Genomic DNA, 20,454 nt, shown 5'->3' on the forward strand with positions numbered 1-20,454 from the left:
GGCCAGCTGAACCCTCCTGACACAAGGAGGTTCTCCACAGCTGCTCTCCTTGCTGAGCCACATAGATGTAAAGCCTCTGTCTCCAGCACAATGGAGCGTGTCCTCAAAAACCCCTCCTCCAATTGCTCAGAAAGAGATGAAGTGAGGATGTGTCTGAATTAGGGCCCAGCTTCACACAGCTGTGAGGCCTGGAGCACGCTGACCTCTGTGACTCAGTGTTCTGTCCTGAGCCCTCCCCCAGGGACAAAGGGGCACCACACAGGTGCAGCTGCCTGGCATGACTGCGAACTATCACTTCCTGACCAGAAAACAGAGTCCTGGTGGGCTCTTTGAAAAGCCAACGCCTTTGATGCTGTAGAGGATGAGGATGAAGGCTGTGGGGTACACACACACACACACACACACACACACACACACACACACACACACACACACACACCATGACTCCACCCCCTGCCCTGGTGACCCCGCCCTCCTACTCCATCAGCACCCTACCTCTCACACTCAGCATGCCCCACCCTCCCTGCCGCACTGGCTCCTAACCCACCTTTCATTTGCCGGAGCCCTGAGGGGAGCCCTGAGGGGAGCGGGTGTCCTCAAGAGCACCGAGATGCAGCCAAGGCTCTGGCTGGTTTTCAGTGTGAATCTGGCAGGTAAGACCCAGAATGGGGCTAGCATAGGTCTGCACCAGAGCAAGGGAGTGGATCTGGCAGTTTCAGCAACAGGAGGAACAGACCTGAGCCGGCCTGTGGGGACAGGGGAGGCTGGTAGTTTCAGATCCGGAGAATGGAAAGGAGATTCCTGTCATGGGCTAATAACCCAGAGAGGTCTGAGACGCCTAGGGCAGAAGGCACCTCTCTCCCGAGGCCTGAACTAGAATAGGAGGGAGGAAAGGATAAAGAAAGAAAAGGGGGCCGAGAAATCCAAAACTGAAGGGGGAACATAGTTGTTCAGAGTGCCCACAGGGATGTGCCCCCACGAAGTTCCCAGAAGCCACCTGGCTCAGGCGAGGGTCTATAGACATACTCTTATTACTTCCGGAGAAGTGCTTCTGGCAAATTGGACAAACACTGCTGTAGCTGGCTCAGGGACAACTACGGCAGGGTCGTGACGATAACTGCCTCGCTCTCCAGAGCGCCTGGAGTCAGGTCCCGCGCAGCACGGCTCCCCCGAGAAGCAGCTCTGCCGATGAGATATTGGGGCTAGCACAGAAGTGTGGCCTAGGGACTGTCATTGCGATCAGATGAAAGCAATTGAGGTTGCTTTTCAGAGGAAAACTCCTCAAATTTCCACTGGCCTGGCACCGTAAAGAAAGCCCCAAACTGGTCACACTACTGAGGGAGACAGGGCACGCCAGCTCCTACCTCTGACCAGGTTAGCTCAACAACATCACAAATGGAAATGAGGCAAGGCTATTTCAAGCCACTAAAGCTACTGCTGGTCATTGTAGAAGTGCCAAGTCCCTCTGAAGATGGAACCCTGGGCTACCAAACAGATCGAATGAGACCGTGTGTAACTAGAAGCCTGGCCGTAGGTGTCCTCTGTGCTTTTCAGAAAGGCTCCCGCCATCTGCATATTTGTGGCCCCACTTTGCGTGCAGGGCCCCCTTGGTTCGGTGGCTCTGCGCTCATTCACCCAAGTCCTATGACCCCATTGCGTGTGAGTCCACTTCACGCAGACTGTGTGACCTTGAGGAGACCTTCCTTGAGCTGTGATAGCTCCTGGGTAAAACGAGTCTCTCCCCAAAGGATTTAGTGAGAATTAAATCAGAAAACAGGCTCACTGTGCCTGCCGCACTGAAATAAATACCGATGTCGTTACTTCATATTAGCTTGCCCAGTGACCTAAAACAATAAAAATGGCTGCCATGGCACAGAGATGGTAGCCTGATCCTCGGGGCAGCAGGGGCTTGGGGAGGTTGGGGGGGGGGGAGGAAGGAGGGATATGGCAGCACCTTGAACCATAGGGGAATAGTCAGTCTCTCAATGCAGGCAGAAGAAGCTCAGAGTGGTCTGAGGGCGGATTCAGGACCAGTTAATCACATCCGTCCTAGCGAAGGCCGTGATGGGCCCGGAAGGCCTGAGCCACAGTTACAGGCAGGGATCTCACACATCCTCCAGCCTCTGCTCAGCCAGGCCTGGCCTCTGTGTTATATCTTGGCCGTAGTCTCCAGAGTGGTCCTCTGCTCCAAGCCAAAGGGGGAGGGGAAGGCTTTCTGGATCAACCTGGGTTTGTTGGAACCCACATGGTCTAGGGTGTAAAAGGAACATATTCTGAGCCCCCACACCACCTCACTTCGTGCCTAGAACATCCCGGAGACTGTTGGACTCGCTGGCAGAATTTACCTGTGTGAGCTTCGCCACTCACATATGGTTTCGCTTCTTTTTTTTTCCTCCTGGAATTCACTATGTAGCACAAGGAAGCCTCAAACTCAAAGCAATCCTCCTGCCTCAACTTCTGAAGTGTTAGGATTCTACGTGTGCACCACCAATCCTGTCTTCCTTCTTTTTCTTTCCAACCCTCGGCGCCGAGCAGGACAGTATTGCCAAGCCTAGCTGCTCTTCTTCCACAGGAGACCGCTAATGTGGTGACCTCTGAGGTCCCACAGCTGCTGCAGGGCAAAGGCTGTGTGAGGTGTGAGTGGCCGTGTCTGCGACTCCTCATCTCAGACAAAAGGAAGCCCCAGTCTTGCTTCTGTAATAGCTTTGGATTTGAATCCAGTGAGACTCCAAACAAGTTAGCTTCATGCCAGTGTTTTTTCATTCGTGTAAGGGGGTGAAAATCCTGGAGCCAGCTGGGCGCGGTGGCGACACCTGTAATCCCAACACTCGGGAAGGTAGAGACAGGCAGATCTCTGTGAGTTTGAAGCCATCCTCATCTACAAAGCGAGTCCAGGACAGCCAAGGCTACACAGAGAAACCTCTTCTCAAAAAACAGAAACAAAAACAAAAACAAAACAAGCCGAGTGATGGTGGCGCACACCTTTAATCCTAGCTCTTGGGAGGCAGAGGCAGGCAGATCTCTGTAAATTCTAAGCCAGCCTGGTCTTTAAAGTAAGTCCAGGACGGCCAGAGCTGTTACACAGAGAAACCCTGTCTGGAAAAAACAACAACAGCAATAATGATAATGATGATGATGATGATGATGATGTTGATGATGATGATGATGATGATGATGATAATGATGATGTTGATGATGATGATGATGATGTTGATGATGATGTTGATGATGATGATGATGATGTTGATGATGATGATGATGATGATGATAAAAGTCCTGGAGCCAGTTTGAAACGTGGCTAAGGTAACTTATGCAAAGGGCCACAAACAGAAATAAGTGGTCAACCAATGGCTACGGTAAAGGTAAGCTCAGCCGGGAGCACCTGCCTTGCAATCAATGTCTGTAAGTCCAAAAGTCACTGACTGCTGTTCATGCCCTGGCTCTTGCACCAGGCAGATTCTTCCAACAATTTGCCACAAACTCACTCTGATCCCGAGGCCCCACTACTAAGCACAGGAAAAGTGTGCTAATGGCTTCTGCTTTCTAGTTTTTAGGGTTTGAACTCAGGAGGCCAGGCTTGGTGGTAAACACCTTTACCTGTTGTGCTATCTCACAAACTCCTCCCCTCCTTCCCCACCCCCCTTTAAGATAAGTTCCCTTGTAGCTCAGGCTGGCCTTGAACTCACTATGTGAGAACCAAACTTAAAGTTCTGATCCTGTACTCCCACCCAGAGTGCTGAGGTCACATGTGCATAGTAAAAGCCTGGTTTGTCTCTTCTGGTTCCTTGTAGCTCTCTGCAGCAGCTCTGCCCTCCTTCAGACCCCTCCGTCCGTGACGGTCCTAACCAATGGAACAGCAAAAGTGACCTGTGAGGCTAGAACCTCCTCTAAGACCACAATCTACTGGCTGAGACAGTACGAGAACGCCGCCAAGGCCAAGAGCTATGAGTTCCTGGCTTCCTGTAATCCCGGTAATATACCTGGTAAAAAGATGAAGAAGAATATAATTGTGTTTTCGGATTCAACCCGGTACTTTCTCAATCTCACGAATGTGAAGCCGGAGGACAGTGGCTTCTACTTCTGCATGATGGTTGGGAGCCCCCAGCTGATCTTCGGGACAGCGACTGAGCTGCAAGTGGGTAAGAATATTGTCAAGGCTACAAAAGAGGACACGCACATGTGTTCACGCGCACGCGCGCACACACACACGCTCTAAGTCTCAATCTGCAGCCATGACTAATGACACCACTGCTAAGACTAAGAACATACACATTGAGAGTTACCCAAGCCAAAGCACCTTTGAAGGTTGCATACAGCTGTGTCCCTTAATGTTGCTAACCGCCCAGAGGATGGGACATTCTATTCCCTCTATGGATGGGAATTAGATGAGATGAGAAATGATAGGTAAGTGCTTACGATTCTGGTGAAGACAATGTCAGCAGTCTCAGGAACCCTGCATGTACGTACAGACTCTCACTGCCTGGGCACACACACACACTTAGAGCATTTCTGAGGTGACAGAGAAGCAGTTGTCCTCAGCACTCTTTGCCGAGTTCTATTGATCAAATCCATGCTTGGGGCTTCAATGAGTAAAGAATCTGGACCCCAGGCCTGGCCAGGCTATCGATCCATCCCTGCCTTCCCCTCCCAAGGCCTCAGTTTTCGTATCTGTTACAAGGCAGGTGCTGGCCCCGCCTCTACTTCTCCGAAGCTGCAGCTTCACAAATCAAATGACCATATGCAGAAGTCCATGGCAAACCATAGAGATGGTTTTCCATTTTCTAAGAATCATCTAAATGAGATGAAATAAGTGCATTTTATTGAGCCCAATTTATCAAAGCAGTGTTAGCACTCCAACAGTTGACCTATTTGTGTACATGGCATTTGATATGCATACAGCATATCTGTGTTCAGACTAGCCACACCGGGAGCAAGAATTCATTTCTTGCGGTGGAAAGGGGTCACTGTGTGTTCTCTCAGGCCAGTGGTTGGCTGTAGCTTTCTCCAGCTCAACCCAGGACTGGGCCTCTCACTGTTTTGTTTTCTATTCAGCTGGGGCCTGAAAGGCACAAAGGTACCCCAGGCATCCTCAGAAGTTAGGGCCCTCAGCCTAAGGAGGCACAGACACAACTGGGGATAGTGCCAGAGTTATAGAAAAACAACAGAGACAACAAAAACAGAGCAAGGTCTCCATGGCCTCTCTAGCAAGGAAGTTTATTGATTTGTATTCTGAAACATGGAATTCTGTGGGGTTGGGGGGCTATGTTTGTTATTTCATTGTTTGTTTGTCTTGTTTTTTGTTGTTGTTGCTTGTTTTTGCTTTTGTTTCTACGAGTCCCATGTTTTCCCAGCACTTCAGGGTCTGAGAAGGTGGCTGGTAATTTTCCATCTCTACCTATCCTAGCTGCCTTATTTCCAAGTCCTGTGTACTGTCCAACAGCCCAGCAACAGCTGTGTCTTCCCAAAGTTCGTTCCTGGATACAATCTCCCCAGTGACAGGACACTGGAGCCTGAGCTACCTGCGTGGCTGAAAAGTCCCAGTGCTTTAGAAGAGAAATTTGAGTAGTGTATTGAGTGGTGGGGGAACACAGGTCTTGTCCAGGCCCTCAAGCACATGTTGGGTTCCAAGGATCTGTCCCTCTGACAGAGAGAGAGAGAGAGAGAGAGAGAGAGAGAGAGAGAGAGCGAGGAGAGAGAACGATAGGAGAGATATCTGGAGAGAGGGATCTTGCGAGGAGAGCGGAGACGGAGAGGAGAGAGACGGAGGGAGAAGCAGAGAGAGAGGAGCCCGAGCGAGAGCACTTGGACCCGAGAGAGGAAGAGAGAGGAGAGAGAGAGAGAAGGGAGAGGGAGAGATATTGAGAGAGAGAGCGCAGAGAGAGAGAGAGAGAGAGAGAGAGAGATTGAGAGGAAGGGGTGGGGGGGGGGGGGGGGGGAGAGAGAGAGAGAGAGAGAGAGAGAGAGAGAGAGAGAGAGAGAGTGAGTGAGTTCAAACTCCCTGACTCAGACCAGGCTGCTGCTCCTAACCAAGGCACTGGAGGCTACAGCTGGCTCCCTCCCAGGCTAAGTAGCTGAGAGACCCCGTGCTTCATTGCTTGTAAGATGAAGCAAATGGACTTAGTTTAGGGGCTATGAGCATTTAAAGAAGGTAGCACCCAGCAGGTCCAGACTCTCAGACCTTGTCACTGCTATCGGCTGTCACTTTACAAAAGCTCCTTGGTGCCAAGGGTCAAAAGACTTGCAGTGACCTAATGTGGTTAATGTTCTGTCATGGGTGGCGTAGGAAATAGTTTTTTGTTTGTCCACCTGTTTGTTTTTATAGCCCCTCTCCTACTGCTGTGCTGAAATAAGTATGCAGGAGACCCGTTTCATTGGCCAACAAAGGCAAAGGGTAGACGGTCTCAGAGTCTCCCTGCTCAGTGCATCATCCCCACTGTCTTCTCCTACTCCTACTCCAGGAAAAGGAGAAGGACCCAGACCACTTACTGAGTCTCTCAACTGGTATTGCTCCTGGAGGAGGGGCCGAGCATCTCCTTCCTGTGGGCTCGCTCCACTGCCTTAGGGATTTGCAAGGAGGCTTAGAGATTGGTCATACTAAAGGACCGAGGGATCTTTTTTCTTTTGTTTTTTCAGACAGGGTTTCTCCACACAATCCTGGCTGTCCGGGAACTCATGTAGATGAGGTGAGCCTCCTTGGACTCAGAGAGATCCACCCGCCTCTGTCTCCCAGAGTGTTGGGATTAAAGGTGTGTGCCACCACACCCAGATGGGCTAAGCACAGGCAACCCAAGGTCTTCTGCCAATTACAGTCACACCTGCTGCATACTTTGCTAGGCACACTGCTCTCTTAATTCTCACAAGTAGATGTCATCTTCCTTTTTTTTTTTTTTTTTTTTTTTTTTTGAGACAGGTTTCTCTATATAGCCCTGGCAGTCCTGGAACTAGCTCTGTAGACCAAGCTGGCTTCAAAGTCAGAGATCTGCCTGCCTCTGCCTCCAGAGTGCTGGGATTAAAGGTGTGCAGCACCACTTGGCAGAAGTCATCTTCTCTACAGCACATGGACTTAGCCCAAGCTGCACAGCTATTAACTGTAGCCACACAGCTCTGCTCATGTCTGGTGGCGCCATAGTCTTTCTCCAGGACACCCGGCTAATCCCCACCCATAGGCTCTCCACTCATCTGAGAACTGAGAAATCAGAGGTAAATTCTTGTGCTCTGTGGCCTGAAGTCCTGTGACAGCCAAGGGAACAATCACGAGATCATCGGTGCCATGAAGGAAGGCACAGTCTGCCTGTCAGTCCTGCTGCTTACCTGGCTAAGATATGGGTCTCGCTTCTCTCTATAGTTGATGTCCTTCCTACACCTGCCCCGACCAGCAAGAAGACTATTGTCAAGAAGAAACAGTGCCCGCTCCCCAGCCCAAAGACCCAGAAGGGTAAGTTTTCCATTGTTGTACCTATGGAAAAAAGGGGCAGCTTTCCACTTTCCCTTCGTCCCTCTCCTTCTTTCTCTTGCCTTCCTTCCTTCCTTCCTTCCTCTCTCCCTTGTACAAACACTTGCCAAGTCTTGCCTCTGTAGCTTATTTCTCTAGCCCTAAACTGATGTCAGTAAAAGGGGTGCTGAGTATGACGGCAACTCACAGTCAAATGAGACCACACCCACAAATCATCACAGAATAAGACTTAAGGAAAATACATCTACCCAAACCCTGCACACAGGTGCTCACAGGAGCACAATCCACCATAGCCAAAAAACGTGGACATAACCCAGATGTTCCCCAACTGACGCACAGGCTAACAAGACAGGAGGCAAGTACTACAAGGGCACATAAAGAGATGGTCCAGATAGTAGTGGCACTTCCTGCCAAGCCTAATTGTGTTCAGTCCCTGAGATTCACATGGTAGAAGGAGAAAACTGACCCCTGCACGTTGTACCATGGCTAAATGGTACTAAAATGCCCACACCATATGCCTACTCACTCAACCAGCCAATAAATGTAAGTTAAAAAAAAAAAAAAGAATTAAATACTGGTAGTTCATGCCTATAATCCAAACACTCAGGAAGCTGAGGGAAGATCTCAAGTTCAAAGTCAGCCTGAGCTATTGGGGGGCAGGGGGAAGGGGGCGCAGTGGTGTACCTGGTCTACAGAGGAAGTCCAGGACAGCCAAGGCTACACAGAGAAACTCCATCTTGAAAAACAGAGAGAGAGAGAGGGAAAGGTGGTGGTGGCACACATTTGGAATCCCAGAATTTAGCAGATAGATGCAAGAGGATCAGGAGTTCAAAGTTATCCTCAATTATTATGTCACATTTGAAACTAGTCTGGGCTATATAAGGCCCTGTCTCAAACGCCACCAGCCAAAAAAGAAAAAACTGATACATGCTTAAGTGTGGATGAAGCTTGAAAATTCACAGTAAAGGGTCAGTTGCAAAAAACAAACAAACAACACACTTTAGCCAGGTAGGGTAGCCCACGCCTCTAATGCCAGCAGTCAGAGGCAGAGACAGGCAGATCTCTGTGAGTTCAAGGCCAGCCTGGTCTACAAAGCGAGTCCCAGGCTAGCCAGGGCTACATAGTGAACCCTGTCTTGACCATAGATGAACAGCTGCCTAAAGGGAGGGCATTGGGCATAATAATGAGGAAGTCTCAAGCAGTACAGAGTTGCTTTTTCTGGAACTCTCAAAATATCCCAGAGTCAGACGGTGTGATAGCTTCATACCCCTCAAAGTGTGCTGTAAGTTTTCGCTGAGGCATGATTTTCCCGTGTAGATTCAAGATGCCTGGAATTGTTTAACCCAGACTAATCTCAAATTCATAATCCCTCTACCTTAGGCTCATAGGTTCTGGGATTATACGCATGTACACCCTGCTCAAAATCATATACCTTAAGCAGGTGGAGTTTCTGGTTTGCAAATCATATCACAATTAAGCTGTCAACAAACAGTCCAAAGGACCAGCCCTTCACTCTTTTCCAGCTTTGATGTCTAACAGAGGGCTTAACACAAGCGAATGAGTGAGCACCGGGCATCACAGCTAGAGTAGGCACATGTGTACTTCCTTTAAAGCCATTAGTGCAAATGTATTTCTGGAAAGATACTGACTTCAACCCCCAAAAGTTACTGGTGACAAACGGAAAGTTCCACATCTGCCACTGCCCAGAGAGTAAACCACAATACCAGTCCAGGGCTGCCCACTGCAGCACACAAAGGCCCCAGCAGAGGTGCTCCCCAGTGCAGCTTGACTTCACTGCAGCATACAAAGGCCCCACCAGGAGGTGCTCCCCTAGGGACTAGGAGATGGGGAGGGGACTGCCTCCCGAGGTCACTGTGGAGAGAAAATTGGAACCTGCTTGGTTTGGTGCTTTATGCCTGTCACCCCAGCACCTGGGGGGTTGAGGCAAGAGGAACAGGAATGTAAAGTCATCCTCAGCTATGATACAAATTGGAGGGCAGCTGGGGCCAAATGAGACCCTGTCTCAAACAAATCAAAGCACTAGCCGATAGAGAAAGCCTAAACCCATGAACAGAAAGGTAAAGTCTTACTGAATATGAAACGGAAGACAGAGTGACTTCATTTTATTGTGTACTATGCCTGGCTCTGCACCTTAGCCCTTCAGGGAGATCAACTGTGGGGCTGATCTGAGAGCATTGGAAAAGGACCTAGGACATTAAATATGAGCACTGCAGCTTAAATAGCAAACAAGAACTAGACAAGTGCACAGATCCCTCGCTCACGGAAGAACAGTCATGGGAGTAGCTAATGTAAGCACATAAGCTAGAGCCCACCCAGACCCCAGACTGGAGTGAAGTCACTCTCCCTCTCTCTCCCATGAAGACACAATGGACTGACAAAAACTGAAACCCCACCAACATGGGCCAGTAAGGTGCACCATGGGCGGAGGCATCTGGCAGCCTACTACAACCAAAACGGACCACATCTGTAGTCCCCTTTTTCAGCTTCTGCCTCAGGAAGACACCTGCGTATAGAAACGTGACAGAATGTTCTCTGAGGGGCTGTTTATAAAAAGTAACACATAGGAAACAGTCCAAGATTCCCACTGGGGGCTAAATCCAGGGGCATCCCCAAGACTGCCTGTGACTCTGCTGGGCAAAGATGTGCTGGCATGATTAAAGGGGGGGATGCATTTGCAGGGGGGGAAATGGCTACAGTATAATCCATTGTACTATAAAAGGAGAAGACGAAGGGGCTGGGATGTAGCATGCACAGATCCCCTGGGTTCAATCCCTAGCCCTGCATAAACGGTTATAGTGGCCCACAAGTGTAATCCCAGCACTTGACACACGAAGGCAGGAGAACCAGAAGTTCAAGACCATCCTCAGCCACAGTGAATTACACACCAGCCTGGAATACAGGAAACCTTATCTTTAACATCGAAAAACAAAAAAACAAAACAAAACAACAACAGCAACAACAACAACAACAACAACAAAAAAACCTAAGGCATCAGTTAGGGAGATGGCTTTTCAGGCTAGAGTGCTTGCTACAAACATGAGGGGGCCCTGAGTTTGAGTCACGAGCACCCACATAAGAGGCAACCCAGCTTTGGGGGTGGAGCAGACACAGGAGAACCTCTGGGGTTTGCTGGTCTCCAAGCTTGTGCCAGCTTTAGTGAGAGACACTGTCTCAAGGGACTGGGGCAGAAAGTGGCAGAGCAGGACACGTCATCTCCTCTGGACTCCACACCCACACTCATGTACACACATACACAGTGTCACACTCACATACATGCATATAAACAGTGAAAACTGTGTGTTTAGATGCAAAAGGAAAGATTGTGAAATTATCAGTGCTGGTCTGTGAACATCCTAACCGCGTGTAAAATACGATGAAAATATACCTATTTTGTGATATTCAAATAAAGGCCTTTTTTAATGAATAGTAAAATCTTATTACTAGATATGAGATGTGTCTAGTCTCTTTGAACATAGGCAGCTCCTGAGTTTTATTAACATTTTAAAAATATAGGCATGGTGGCAATGCCTGTAATCCCAGCACTCAGGGAGGCAGAGGCAGACCGGATCTCTGTGAGTTCAAAGCCAGCCTGGACATCCAAGGCTACACAGAGAAAACCTGTCTTGAAAAAATAGATAGATACATAGATACATAGATAGATATAACATGAATATATATGTGTACCTCAGTTATATTTAAGTGAATTTAAAAAACAAACCAGAAGGAATTGTGCTAAAAATGCAACCAGAGGGGCTGCCTCCTGGGAGGGGAGTCACACAGATCTCAGTGAGCTCTAGGACAGCCAGGGCTACAAAATGAGGGCCACATAGTGAGACTCCGTGTCAAAAAATAAGCGTACCAACCAGTGACACCCTCTGGGAGGAGGGGCTGCTCCTTGCTATGTCTGCATCAATGTTAACTGTGTGTGTCATGTGTGTCTTTTTCAGGCCCAAGGTGTGGTCTCATTACCCTCAGCCTGCTGGTGGCCGGCATCCTGGTTCTGCTGGTGTCTCTGAGTGTGGCCATCCACTTTCACTGTGAGTCGATGCCTACCGGACATTGAAGGGCCCCCATTTCGCTGCGATCTTGGCCTCTGTGGCGTAGAACACTGTCTACCTAGCAGGGCTGCCATCTGTAAATGTCCTCAGGCCCCGTGCGCTGGGTACATGGGGGCCTGTGGCAGTAGAGATGAGAGCCCTGTACCCAAAAGAGCTCACCTGTGGCCTTTAAATGCTGTTCCTAGAAGTCCCCACCGCCCCCACCCCCGCTCAGTGGCACTGCAGGGAGACTCACCAGCCTGATGCCCTTAGGTCCCTCTGTTCCCCAGGCTCGGCAGACACTGGGGATAGCCCTGCTCACTCACTTCTGCCACCTTGAGCGCCTCACCTTTCCTCCCAGGGCATCTATAAAGAGAAGAAGGGAGCAGCTGGGACACCAACCAGATCAGTGGCTCTTAACTTTCCCAGGCTGCAGATTCCTTTGGATTTCGGACAGCTGCAAGCCCCCTCCCCAGAGAGCTGCAGCTGAGGGCAGGAATGCTTTGGTGCACTGCTGTTCTCACACACAAGTCTGTGTATCTGTTCTAAGAATCCCAGTAGTCTGGCTGAGCCTGGTGCACACACCTGAAATCCCAGTACTTAGGAGGTAAAGGTAGAAGGCCAGCCTTGGCTACATAGTGAATTTGAGGTTTGAGGCCAACCTGGGCTACCTAAGACCCTGTTCCAAAAGCAAATAAAAGCATCCTGTGGGAGTTAACACAATGCACTCCTCTTTCTTCCCTGCATCCTGGAAGGAGTGCATGTGAGCTGCTTTGGTTGCCTTCTAAGTTCTGGTGCGGTCTGCTGCCAAAGGCAACGGTCTTTGTTTTGCACTATTGAGATTTGAACCTAAGACCTTGTGTTCCACCACTGTGCTAGGGCCCCTCTCTCCAGGAAAGCTTGTTTAATGTTCAAACTGGAGTAGAGGAACTGCATTAAAACTCTGGCACTGGCCGGGTGTGGTGGCCTTTAATCCCAGCACTTGGGAGGCAGAGGCAGGTGGATCGCTGTGAGTTCGAGGCCAGCCTGGTCTACAGAGCAAGTCCAGGACAGCCAAGGCTACACAGAGAAACCCTGTCTCAAAAAAACCAAAAACCAAAAACTAAAACTAAAACGAAACTCTAGTACTGGCTACACGGCTTTTGGCAAGTTACTGGACAACTCACGTGCTCTGAGCCTCATGAGCTTCCACGCACGAGATTATATCATGGTAAGAGAATCTAGTAGCAAGCATGAGGTTGCTAAAATGTGGGATGAATGAATGAATTAAAATATTTTAAACATACATAAGCAAACAACAACAGAAGTGTGAAATGTGAAGGACTTGGGACCCACCCTAGCACCCCAGATGAAGTCATGGGTGCTGGCTAACCCTGCTGTCTTCCTCTCGGGCTCCGAGTCTTGATGCTGGTGACTGGCAACCAGCGCTGACTTGCCTCTTCCTGCTGTGCTCTTCCAGGCCTTCGGAGGAAAGCCCGAATTCGCTTCATGAAACAGTAAGTGCTGTTCTCCAAACGGGGCCTGAGGGTGTGGATGACTTGGCAGCGTGTTGGCCTAACAATCTCCAGCACCGTGTAAACCAAGTATTGTGGTTTATTCCCGTGATCCCAGCACTAGGAGGCGAATTAGAAGTTCAAAGTCAGAGGGTGTGGTGGTGCCCATCATTAGTCCCAATACTCAGGAGGCAGAAGCTGGCTGGCAGATCTCTGTGAGGCTAGCCTGGCCTACATAGTGAGACCCTGTATAAAAAAAGAAATGAAGTTGAAAGTCTTCTTCAGCTACTTAGTGAGTACAGGCCAGCCTAGGCTATGGACCATATCTCAGAAATAACTAACCAGCTATATACATTTTTAAATAGATGAGAAAAAGGTCAGTCCACTCCATCTTTCAGTTCTTAGAAAGAGCCAGAGGCTTGTACAAGACAGAGGCTGCAGGTGTCCCCAGGCTCGGACAAGGTTCTTAAATCTGATTTGTTGCTGTTGGTTGGAGACTGGGCCTCCCCACTGGTCTCCAGCTTGCTCTTTGCCAAGGCTGACCTTTAACTCCTGGTCCTCCTACCTCTACCTCCTGCATGCTGGGGCTACATGCATGGACCTCCATGCCTGCTGTGTGAGTGCTGAGATCAAGCTCGGGCCTTGGTGCACACAGGGGAGAGCTCTAACGACGGAGCCACATGCCCAGCCCTTGGATTTGATGCTTTTTCCTTTTCAGCACAGAGGGTGTTTCCCATCTGCCTGCCATACATATCAGTTAGATCCTTAGAACACACACACACACACACACACACACACACACACACACACACTAAAGGCCATGTCTCCAAATGAAAAAGGACAATAGAGCCTTGTGCTCAAGGGAGAGACAGGTCTAGATCTGAATTGACTGCAAGCATCTTGACCCACTGAGCCATCTCGTCAGCTCCATCAGCTGTATTTTATAGGCAAATGGCAATTCTAGTTTGGATGGCGAGCAGCAGATTCTACTTTGTGGACAGGAATTGGATACCACCCTAGAGCACCTAAAACTAGACTTCCAGAGAATTCTGTGCAAAAAGCCTACCCTTTGTGGGCTTTTGTGAGAGGCAGCCTAACCCTGGCACTCCCTATGATTTGTCCCATCGTGTCCTCTGGTTATTGTCTGTTCCCCTGTGACGTGACAATGACAGTTTTGAAGACACCTGGAGACGGAGCCCTGAGATTTGGTACCCAGGAGTTCTATGGACCAGTAAGGCAGAGAGAGCACACAGCATATGTGGCGGGGGGAGGGGGCGGGGGCGGGAAGTCCTGAGCCCTCCTCTTTGCATAGGGCAGCTCTGCTCACATCTATGATCTGTTTTTACTTATAAGATTTTTTTTACTTATAAGATGTGTTGATTGGCAAGGTGGAGAGGTGAGGAAAAAGGATCAGAAGTTCAAGATCATAGCCAGGTTTGGAGAAATGGCTCAGGGGTTAAGAGCACTGTCTGCTTCAACAACATGGTGGCTCACAACCTTCTATAATGTGATCTAAAGCACACTTCTGGCCTGGAGGTATACATGCAGACAGAGCACTGTATATATAATAAATAAATACATCTTTTAGAAAAAAAAGATCATAGTCAGTTTTTCTTAAAAAGAAAAAAATATATAATTTAGCCAGGCTTGACAGTGCAGACCTTTAATCTGGGCACTTGGGAGGCAGAGGTAGAGACAGGCAGATCTCCTGTGAATTTGAGGCCAGCCTGGTCCACATAGCGAGACCCAGGGATATGTAATGAGATTCTCTTTCAAAACACCAAAAAGAAAGTACTTCAAAGAAAATGTTTATAAGTTTATTTACTTGAGGATTTTTGTGTTCGTGTTTTTTGAGACAAGATCTCAAAGGCTGGCCTTAAGCTCATGTTGAAATCCTGGTCCTCCCTTGAGCATGCTCAATTGGTTTGTGGCTTTGAACCCTTTAAAAACCTCTCTGGTTTTGTTGTTATGGTCCAGGTATGGACACAACAGGCCCCGGGCCTCACACATCAGCTGTTAGCAAACCCTAATTTCTTTATTTTGCATATGCATGTGCATTGTGGCAGGTCAGAACAACTGGTACTGATTATTGAACTCAGATCATCAGACTGAGCAAGCACCCTACCCACGGAGCCATCCTACTGGTGCCAAAACTTGAGGGGCTTTGAGCTATTTTTTGTGAGTGTATGTTATTTTGTTGTAGTTTGGAGTTCATTGGTTTTTGCGTTTTGGCTTGGCTTTGTTTTTTGCCTTTAATTTTTTAAATGATAGAAATGGGCCCTAAAAGCTGGGCACAGTGGCGCACATCTATAATCCCAGCACTCAGGGAAGCCAAGGCAGATGGATCTCTGTTAGTTCAAGACCAGCCTGGTCTACAAAGTGAGTCCAGGACAGACAAGGCTACACAGAGAAACTGTGTCTCGAGAAGAAAAAGAAAAAGAAATGGGCCCTAAAAAAGCATCCTAACATAAAGCTCTGGGCCCCTACTATGTCTTCTGTCTGCCATTTGCTTCCTCTACAAGAAATGCAGTGTCACTGGCCTGAAAATAAGAGTCTTACAACTTGCTGTTGCTTTCCAGATTTCACAAGTGATCAGCGCCCACAAAACCAACAACCTGCTGCAAAAGGACAGCGACAGCACTCTGTAAAAAGCAAGATCTGGACTAAGGAGAGAGGGGACACACCACCGGGGAGAGCCCTCGCCCTTGCTCAAGCTGCCTGCTTTGAACTGCTGCAAATCCTGTCTGCGGACCACAGGCAGGGGAACCACTTGATTGTTCACCTGGAGTCTCACAGAGAAAGCCCCAGAATCCAGAGCCGCTCCCACAGTGTGCCGAAGAACCAAGAATTCCCACCGTGACACTCCAGGGGGTTTGTACCCTTCTTGGACTGGACCCTGGATGGTGGCCCTCCACCCACATCTTTGTAAGTTGCTTGGTAGGGCAGCATTATCGGCACTTTGGGGTCTCATTGGAGAGACTGTGGAGGCAAAGCCCATGTCTTCCCAGAGAAGACTGCTCATCCCTCAAAAGGAGACGTCAGCGCATGAGCAAAACTTCCTGCGAACAGCCGCCCGGCTGTCAGCCATCTTTGTCTCTCAGGCCTTCCTCTGGGTCATGAGGCAGACCTCTGCTTCATCACCTAACTGGAAATTTCTTAAGCTTCACTTCTCTCTCATGGTGTGTACGTTTCTTCTCTTACTCTCTGCCCTTTTTATGGAAAATGTCTTGTCTGTAAAATAAAGTCCTGTGTCAAAGACACAAGTGGTTTCTGTGGCATCCAAGGATAGCCCTGCTACAGCAAAACTATTGACTTTAGTCAAAGAGAAGCAACAAGGCTTGGGAGTGTAGAGCACTCGCCTGAAAGTGCAAGGTCCTGGGTTCAGTCGACAGCACGGTGGGGGGAGGGTTGGGGGCAGTAGGGAGGAAGGGGGGAAAGGTGGGGGGAGCAGGGGAGAGGTTGGGGGAGTGAGTTCATTTTCTGTGTTCTCATCTTATGTCTAAAGCCCTGATTTGACCACATAATGTGCCCATAACTTAAATTGTGGATAAAGAGGTTAGGAAGAACCCAGGACTCACAATACCAGTCTCGCTGTCTTGGAGCCAACACATACATGCCCATACACACACACACACACACACACACACACACACACACGCACACGCACACACACACACTCCCAAGCGCTTTCATCCACAGTGATCCTAGAAGCTCTTTTGATAGAAAAGAACAGGTGTCTGTCCTAGCCGTTAAAGGGCTTCGCAGTCTGTTAGTAAAAAGGAGAGTGGGTTTTCTTTTCTTTTCTTTTTTAAATCCATCCATCTATCTCTCTATTTGTTTGTTTATTTATGAGACAGAGCTTCACTATGTAGTTATGGCTTGCCTAAAACTCAGTATGTAAATGAAGCTGGCTTCAAACTTACTGAGCTTTGCCTGCCTCTGGCTCCCAAGTGCTGGGATTAAAGGCGTGAACCCCATACTTGGCAATTTTTAAAGTATTTTATTTATTACCTATGTGTACGTAAACAGTAAGACTGAGACCCAGGCTGCGCACAGCTTCTGCTCCCTGAAGGCTCAGACCCACCCGGTCCACAGCGGAAGGAAGAGCCCACCTCAAGGTCGCTCGTCCCACCTCAGGCTGTGACTCTCCTTGCTTCTGTCTCTGCAATTGTATTTGCTTGTTTACAAGTTCAGGTGGAGCTGGGCTGGCAGGAGTGGGCTGGTGGTGTGCTGTGCAGCTGGCAGCTGCTAAGCTAACTCAGCTGCCAAGGGTTGGGGGCTGCGGTGAGGAAGTCTGCACTGAGCCACTGATTGTTGTACCAGAGAGGGAACGGAGCTGTCACTACTGCCTAAAGGTCTTTAATATATACATTATGCTACCATGTCGGGCCCGGCCTTCACTTTAAACAGGCCACATGCCAAGCACAAAGAAAAACACATCGAATTGTTCCTTGTTGTTCGGTTTGGTAGCCTAAAAGTGGAAACACTCAAAGGCCCAACAAAAATGATTTCAAAATTCTGGGTCCAACACCCAGCATGGTAAAAAAAAAAAAAAAATGGAGGCTTGGGATGGGGCATGAGGAACTAGTTAGATGAATTATGGTCCAGCTTTATAAGTGTGTTTATGCCACTGCTAAGAAATGTGTTAGCTGGACACCTTTAATCCCAGCACTCAGGAGACAAAGCGGTGGATCTCTGTGAGTTCAAGGCCAGCAGGGCCACATGGTATGCCCTTGTCTCAAAGTATATATATTTTAAAATACTTAAGAAAAAGAAAATATCATCCCTCTGTTCTACAAATTGGATTTTCCCCCCTAATAACCTACAGAAGCCTCCAAGCACAGTTCTGTTTTATCCACATAGAAAAGAACCTATAAGAATTTACTCCAAGAGAAAACTCTTCAAAACTGTGCTAGGATGTTGGGGCGCCGCCCTCCACAGTGGGTGACTTGCAGGTGGGATTCGGAGGGGACAGCTCAGCTTCACCTAGGGGGCAGCCCACTGAGAGTTTGACCACGCCCCAGTGAGTATGTAGATATACAGACAACACAAATTAGACTTGTTTTGCTTTGTTTGAGGTTATTTTGTTTTTCTGCTGGGATTAAGTGATAAGGGTGAAGGAAAAGAGAGGAAAGGGCTGCGATGCAAATGTGATAGGAATGTGTGATTTGAACTCTGCAAAGAATCAATAAAAAATTATGTTGGGGGGGTGGGGGAAAGAATTTACTCCAAGAGATAGCTCAGTGGTCACAAACACTGGCTGCTCTTCCAAAAGACGCAGGTTCAGATTTCAGCTTCTAAGTGGTGGCTCATAGCAATCTGTAACTCAAGTTCCAAGTGGATTCAATGCCCTCATCTGGCCTCTACAAACACCAGGTATGCAAACAGGTCACAGATATTCACGTAGGCAAAAGATCATATACATAAAAATCTTTTTTAAAAAAATAATTTACTTTAAGATGTTGCTGGCAACAACATTGGAGACCTTCCATTTCTTCTTTGTAGAACCATAATCTAGAGTTGGGTAGCTCAGACTGCACAGTGCTTATCTGGCATGCACGAAGCTCTGGGTTCAATCTCTTCCACCTCACAAACCCTGTGCAGTGGCACACGCCTGTAATCTCAGCACTCAGGAGGTCGAGGCAGGAGTATCAGAGGTGGAAGGTCATCTTTGGCTGCACAATAAATTTGAGGCCTTATCTCAAAATAAAGAAATGAAAATAAAAACCCCAAGTATAGAACACTGCAAACATGAGTGAAGTGAGTATTTGATCTGTTTGTCATGTGGACCTGTGCTTTCACATATTAATTTTATGGTGGTGGAGACAAATTTAGGAAAAGACCCACTGTTATTGTAAAAAAAATTACAATATTCAAATACAAGCAATTCTTCCATAAGTGTAGCATAAAAATTACTGTAGTGTGTCTGTGGCCACAGCATGGCAGGCCCCGCCTTTGCAGCCTAAATGGCTTTGGCTGTCCAACAAAACCCCCCTGTAAGCAGGGTTCTAGAATGTTAGTAGTCTCTCCCTCTCTGCCCCTGCGTGGCTCTGGGGTGACAAGAGCAAGTCGAAGCATCTAGAAAGGGCACTGGTGTCTCCTTCAGAGAAAAGCAGCTGCAAGTGCCCTGCCCGCCAGGTCTATCCACAAGAGAGGGGGCTCCGGCCCCCCAGGCCTACCCACTGGAGGAGAGGGGGCTCCTGCCGCCCAGGCCTACCCACAGGAGGAGACAGGGCTCCCACACCAGCCCTCTCTTTCATCCTTACTCATTGTGCCCCCAACCACAGCAGCCCCTCTGCACCTCTAGGAAGTGGGCGGCATGTTTTCAGAAAGAGAGTCCCCAGCTCCCGTGGGCTGCCGAAGCAAATCTGAACCTATCACCCAGTCAAAGAGAAAGAGAGAAACAGCCCTGGGGTCACAAGCCTCTCCAGGTGACAAAGGACAAAGAGATTTCCTCCGAGTTTCTTGGGAACCCTCCTCAGCTTGTCACTGACACTCTTCAGGACATGAGTCATTGCTTCCTGGAATCATCCCATAATGTAATGCACGGACGCAGATCTGAATCTGTATTCTCAAAATCTGGGCTACTAGGACATGTGTATGACATCTGAATTTTTAGGTGTTTTGTTGTTGTTGTTGCTACTGCTGCTGCTGCTGTTTTGATATATTGTCCTTTTGAGACTGGGTCTCTTGTATTCCAGGACAACACCTTGCTCTGTTCTCTCGAAGGTCACTGAACTGCTAACTCTCCGTCCCCCACCCTCCACCTCCCAAGCACTGTTTAAAGGAGCATGCCACCCATACCTGACTGTTTTGCTTTGAGATAGGCTGTTCCTTGAGGGGCGACCGAGCTCTCTTCCTTGGCAATCTTGGTACTAGATCACTTATGGGGTCACCTCCTTGCCCAGCTCTCCCTTTGCATGGTTCAGGAGGACAACACGGGAAAGATAAAGCTAGCAACAGGGCTTTGCTCACAGGCACTTAGCAAGAAGACTCCTCAGTGTCCTTTTCACCAGGCAAGGCCACAGCCTATAGAAACCCACAGGTTTTTTATTTTTTGTTTTCCTGTTATGGACAGTGTTCCTAAGCCTTGGTGCATGAAACTAAGCAAAGAAACCAAATAAAACAGCATTTAGAGGTCTTTACTCTCCCAACAGCAGATTCTCCTGAACTGAGTGAGCCAGAGGATGCCCCTCCTGACTGCGCCCCACCCCCACCATGCGGCCTTTCCCACAGCTCTCCGAGACCATCAGATACCTGGAAATGCTCAATCTACCCAGAATAGGTGGCACTAACTTAGTGATCATAGGAAGAACACAAGCTCAGTGGCACAGCTGTCAATGGAGCGCGTGTACCCCGGCCCTGAACTGACGTTTACGGTGGGCTTTGACTCAAGGCTAGCACTTCATGACTCTGAGAGTAATCTGCCTGGAGGTCACACTGGCTACCT

The 20,454-nt window shown here is 48.6% G+C and overlaps 1 protein-coding gene across 1 annotated transcript; it reads left to right on the top strand.

Moving 5' to 3' along the window:
• Positions 1 to 610: 610 nt before the first annotated feature.
• Positions 611 to 13,011, top strand: Cd8b (CD8 subunit beta). Its single transcript, XM_051154645.1, has 5 exons — positions 611 to 653; positions 3,792 to 4,139; positions 7,346 to 7,435; positions 11,422 to 11,511; positions 12,971 to 13,011. The coding sequence occupies exons 1-5, from the start codon at positions 611 to 613 to the stop codon at positions 13,009 to 13,011; spliced, it is 612 nt and encodes a 203-aa protein (XP_051010602.1).
• The last annotated feature ends 7,443 nt before the right edge of the window (positions 13,012 to 20,454 follow it).

The sequence above is a fragment of the Acomys russatus genome, chromosome 13, assembly GCF_903995435.1.
Source record: "Acomys russatus chromosome 13, mAcoRus1.1, whole genome shotgun sequence".
NCBI classification, from domain to species: domain Eukaryota; kingdom Metazoa; phylum Chordata; class Mammalia; order Rodentia; family Muridae; genus Acomys; species Acomys russatus.

What these genes read in the sequence shown, in the direction of transcription:
- Cd8b (XM_051154645.1), top strand. Translation starts at nt 611, where the DNA reads ATGCAGCCAAGGCTCTGGCTGGTTTTCAGTGTGAATCTGGCAG. An exon ending in TTTCAGTGTGAATCTGGCAG is followed by an intron (nt 654 to 3,791) that starts GTAAGACCCAGA and finishes GGTTCCTTGTAG; the next exon opens with CTCTCTGCAGCAGCTCTGCC. An exon ending in AGCGACTGAGCTGCAAGTGG is followed by an intron (nt 4,140 to 7,345) that starts GTAAGAATATTG and finishes TTCTCTCTATAG; the next exon opens with TTGATGTCCTTCCTACACCT.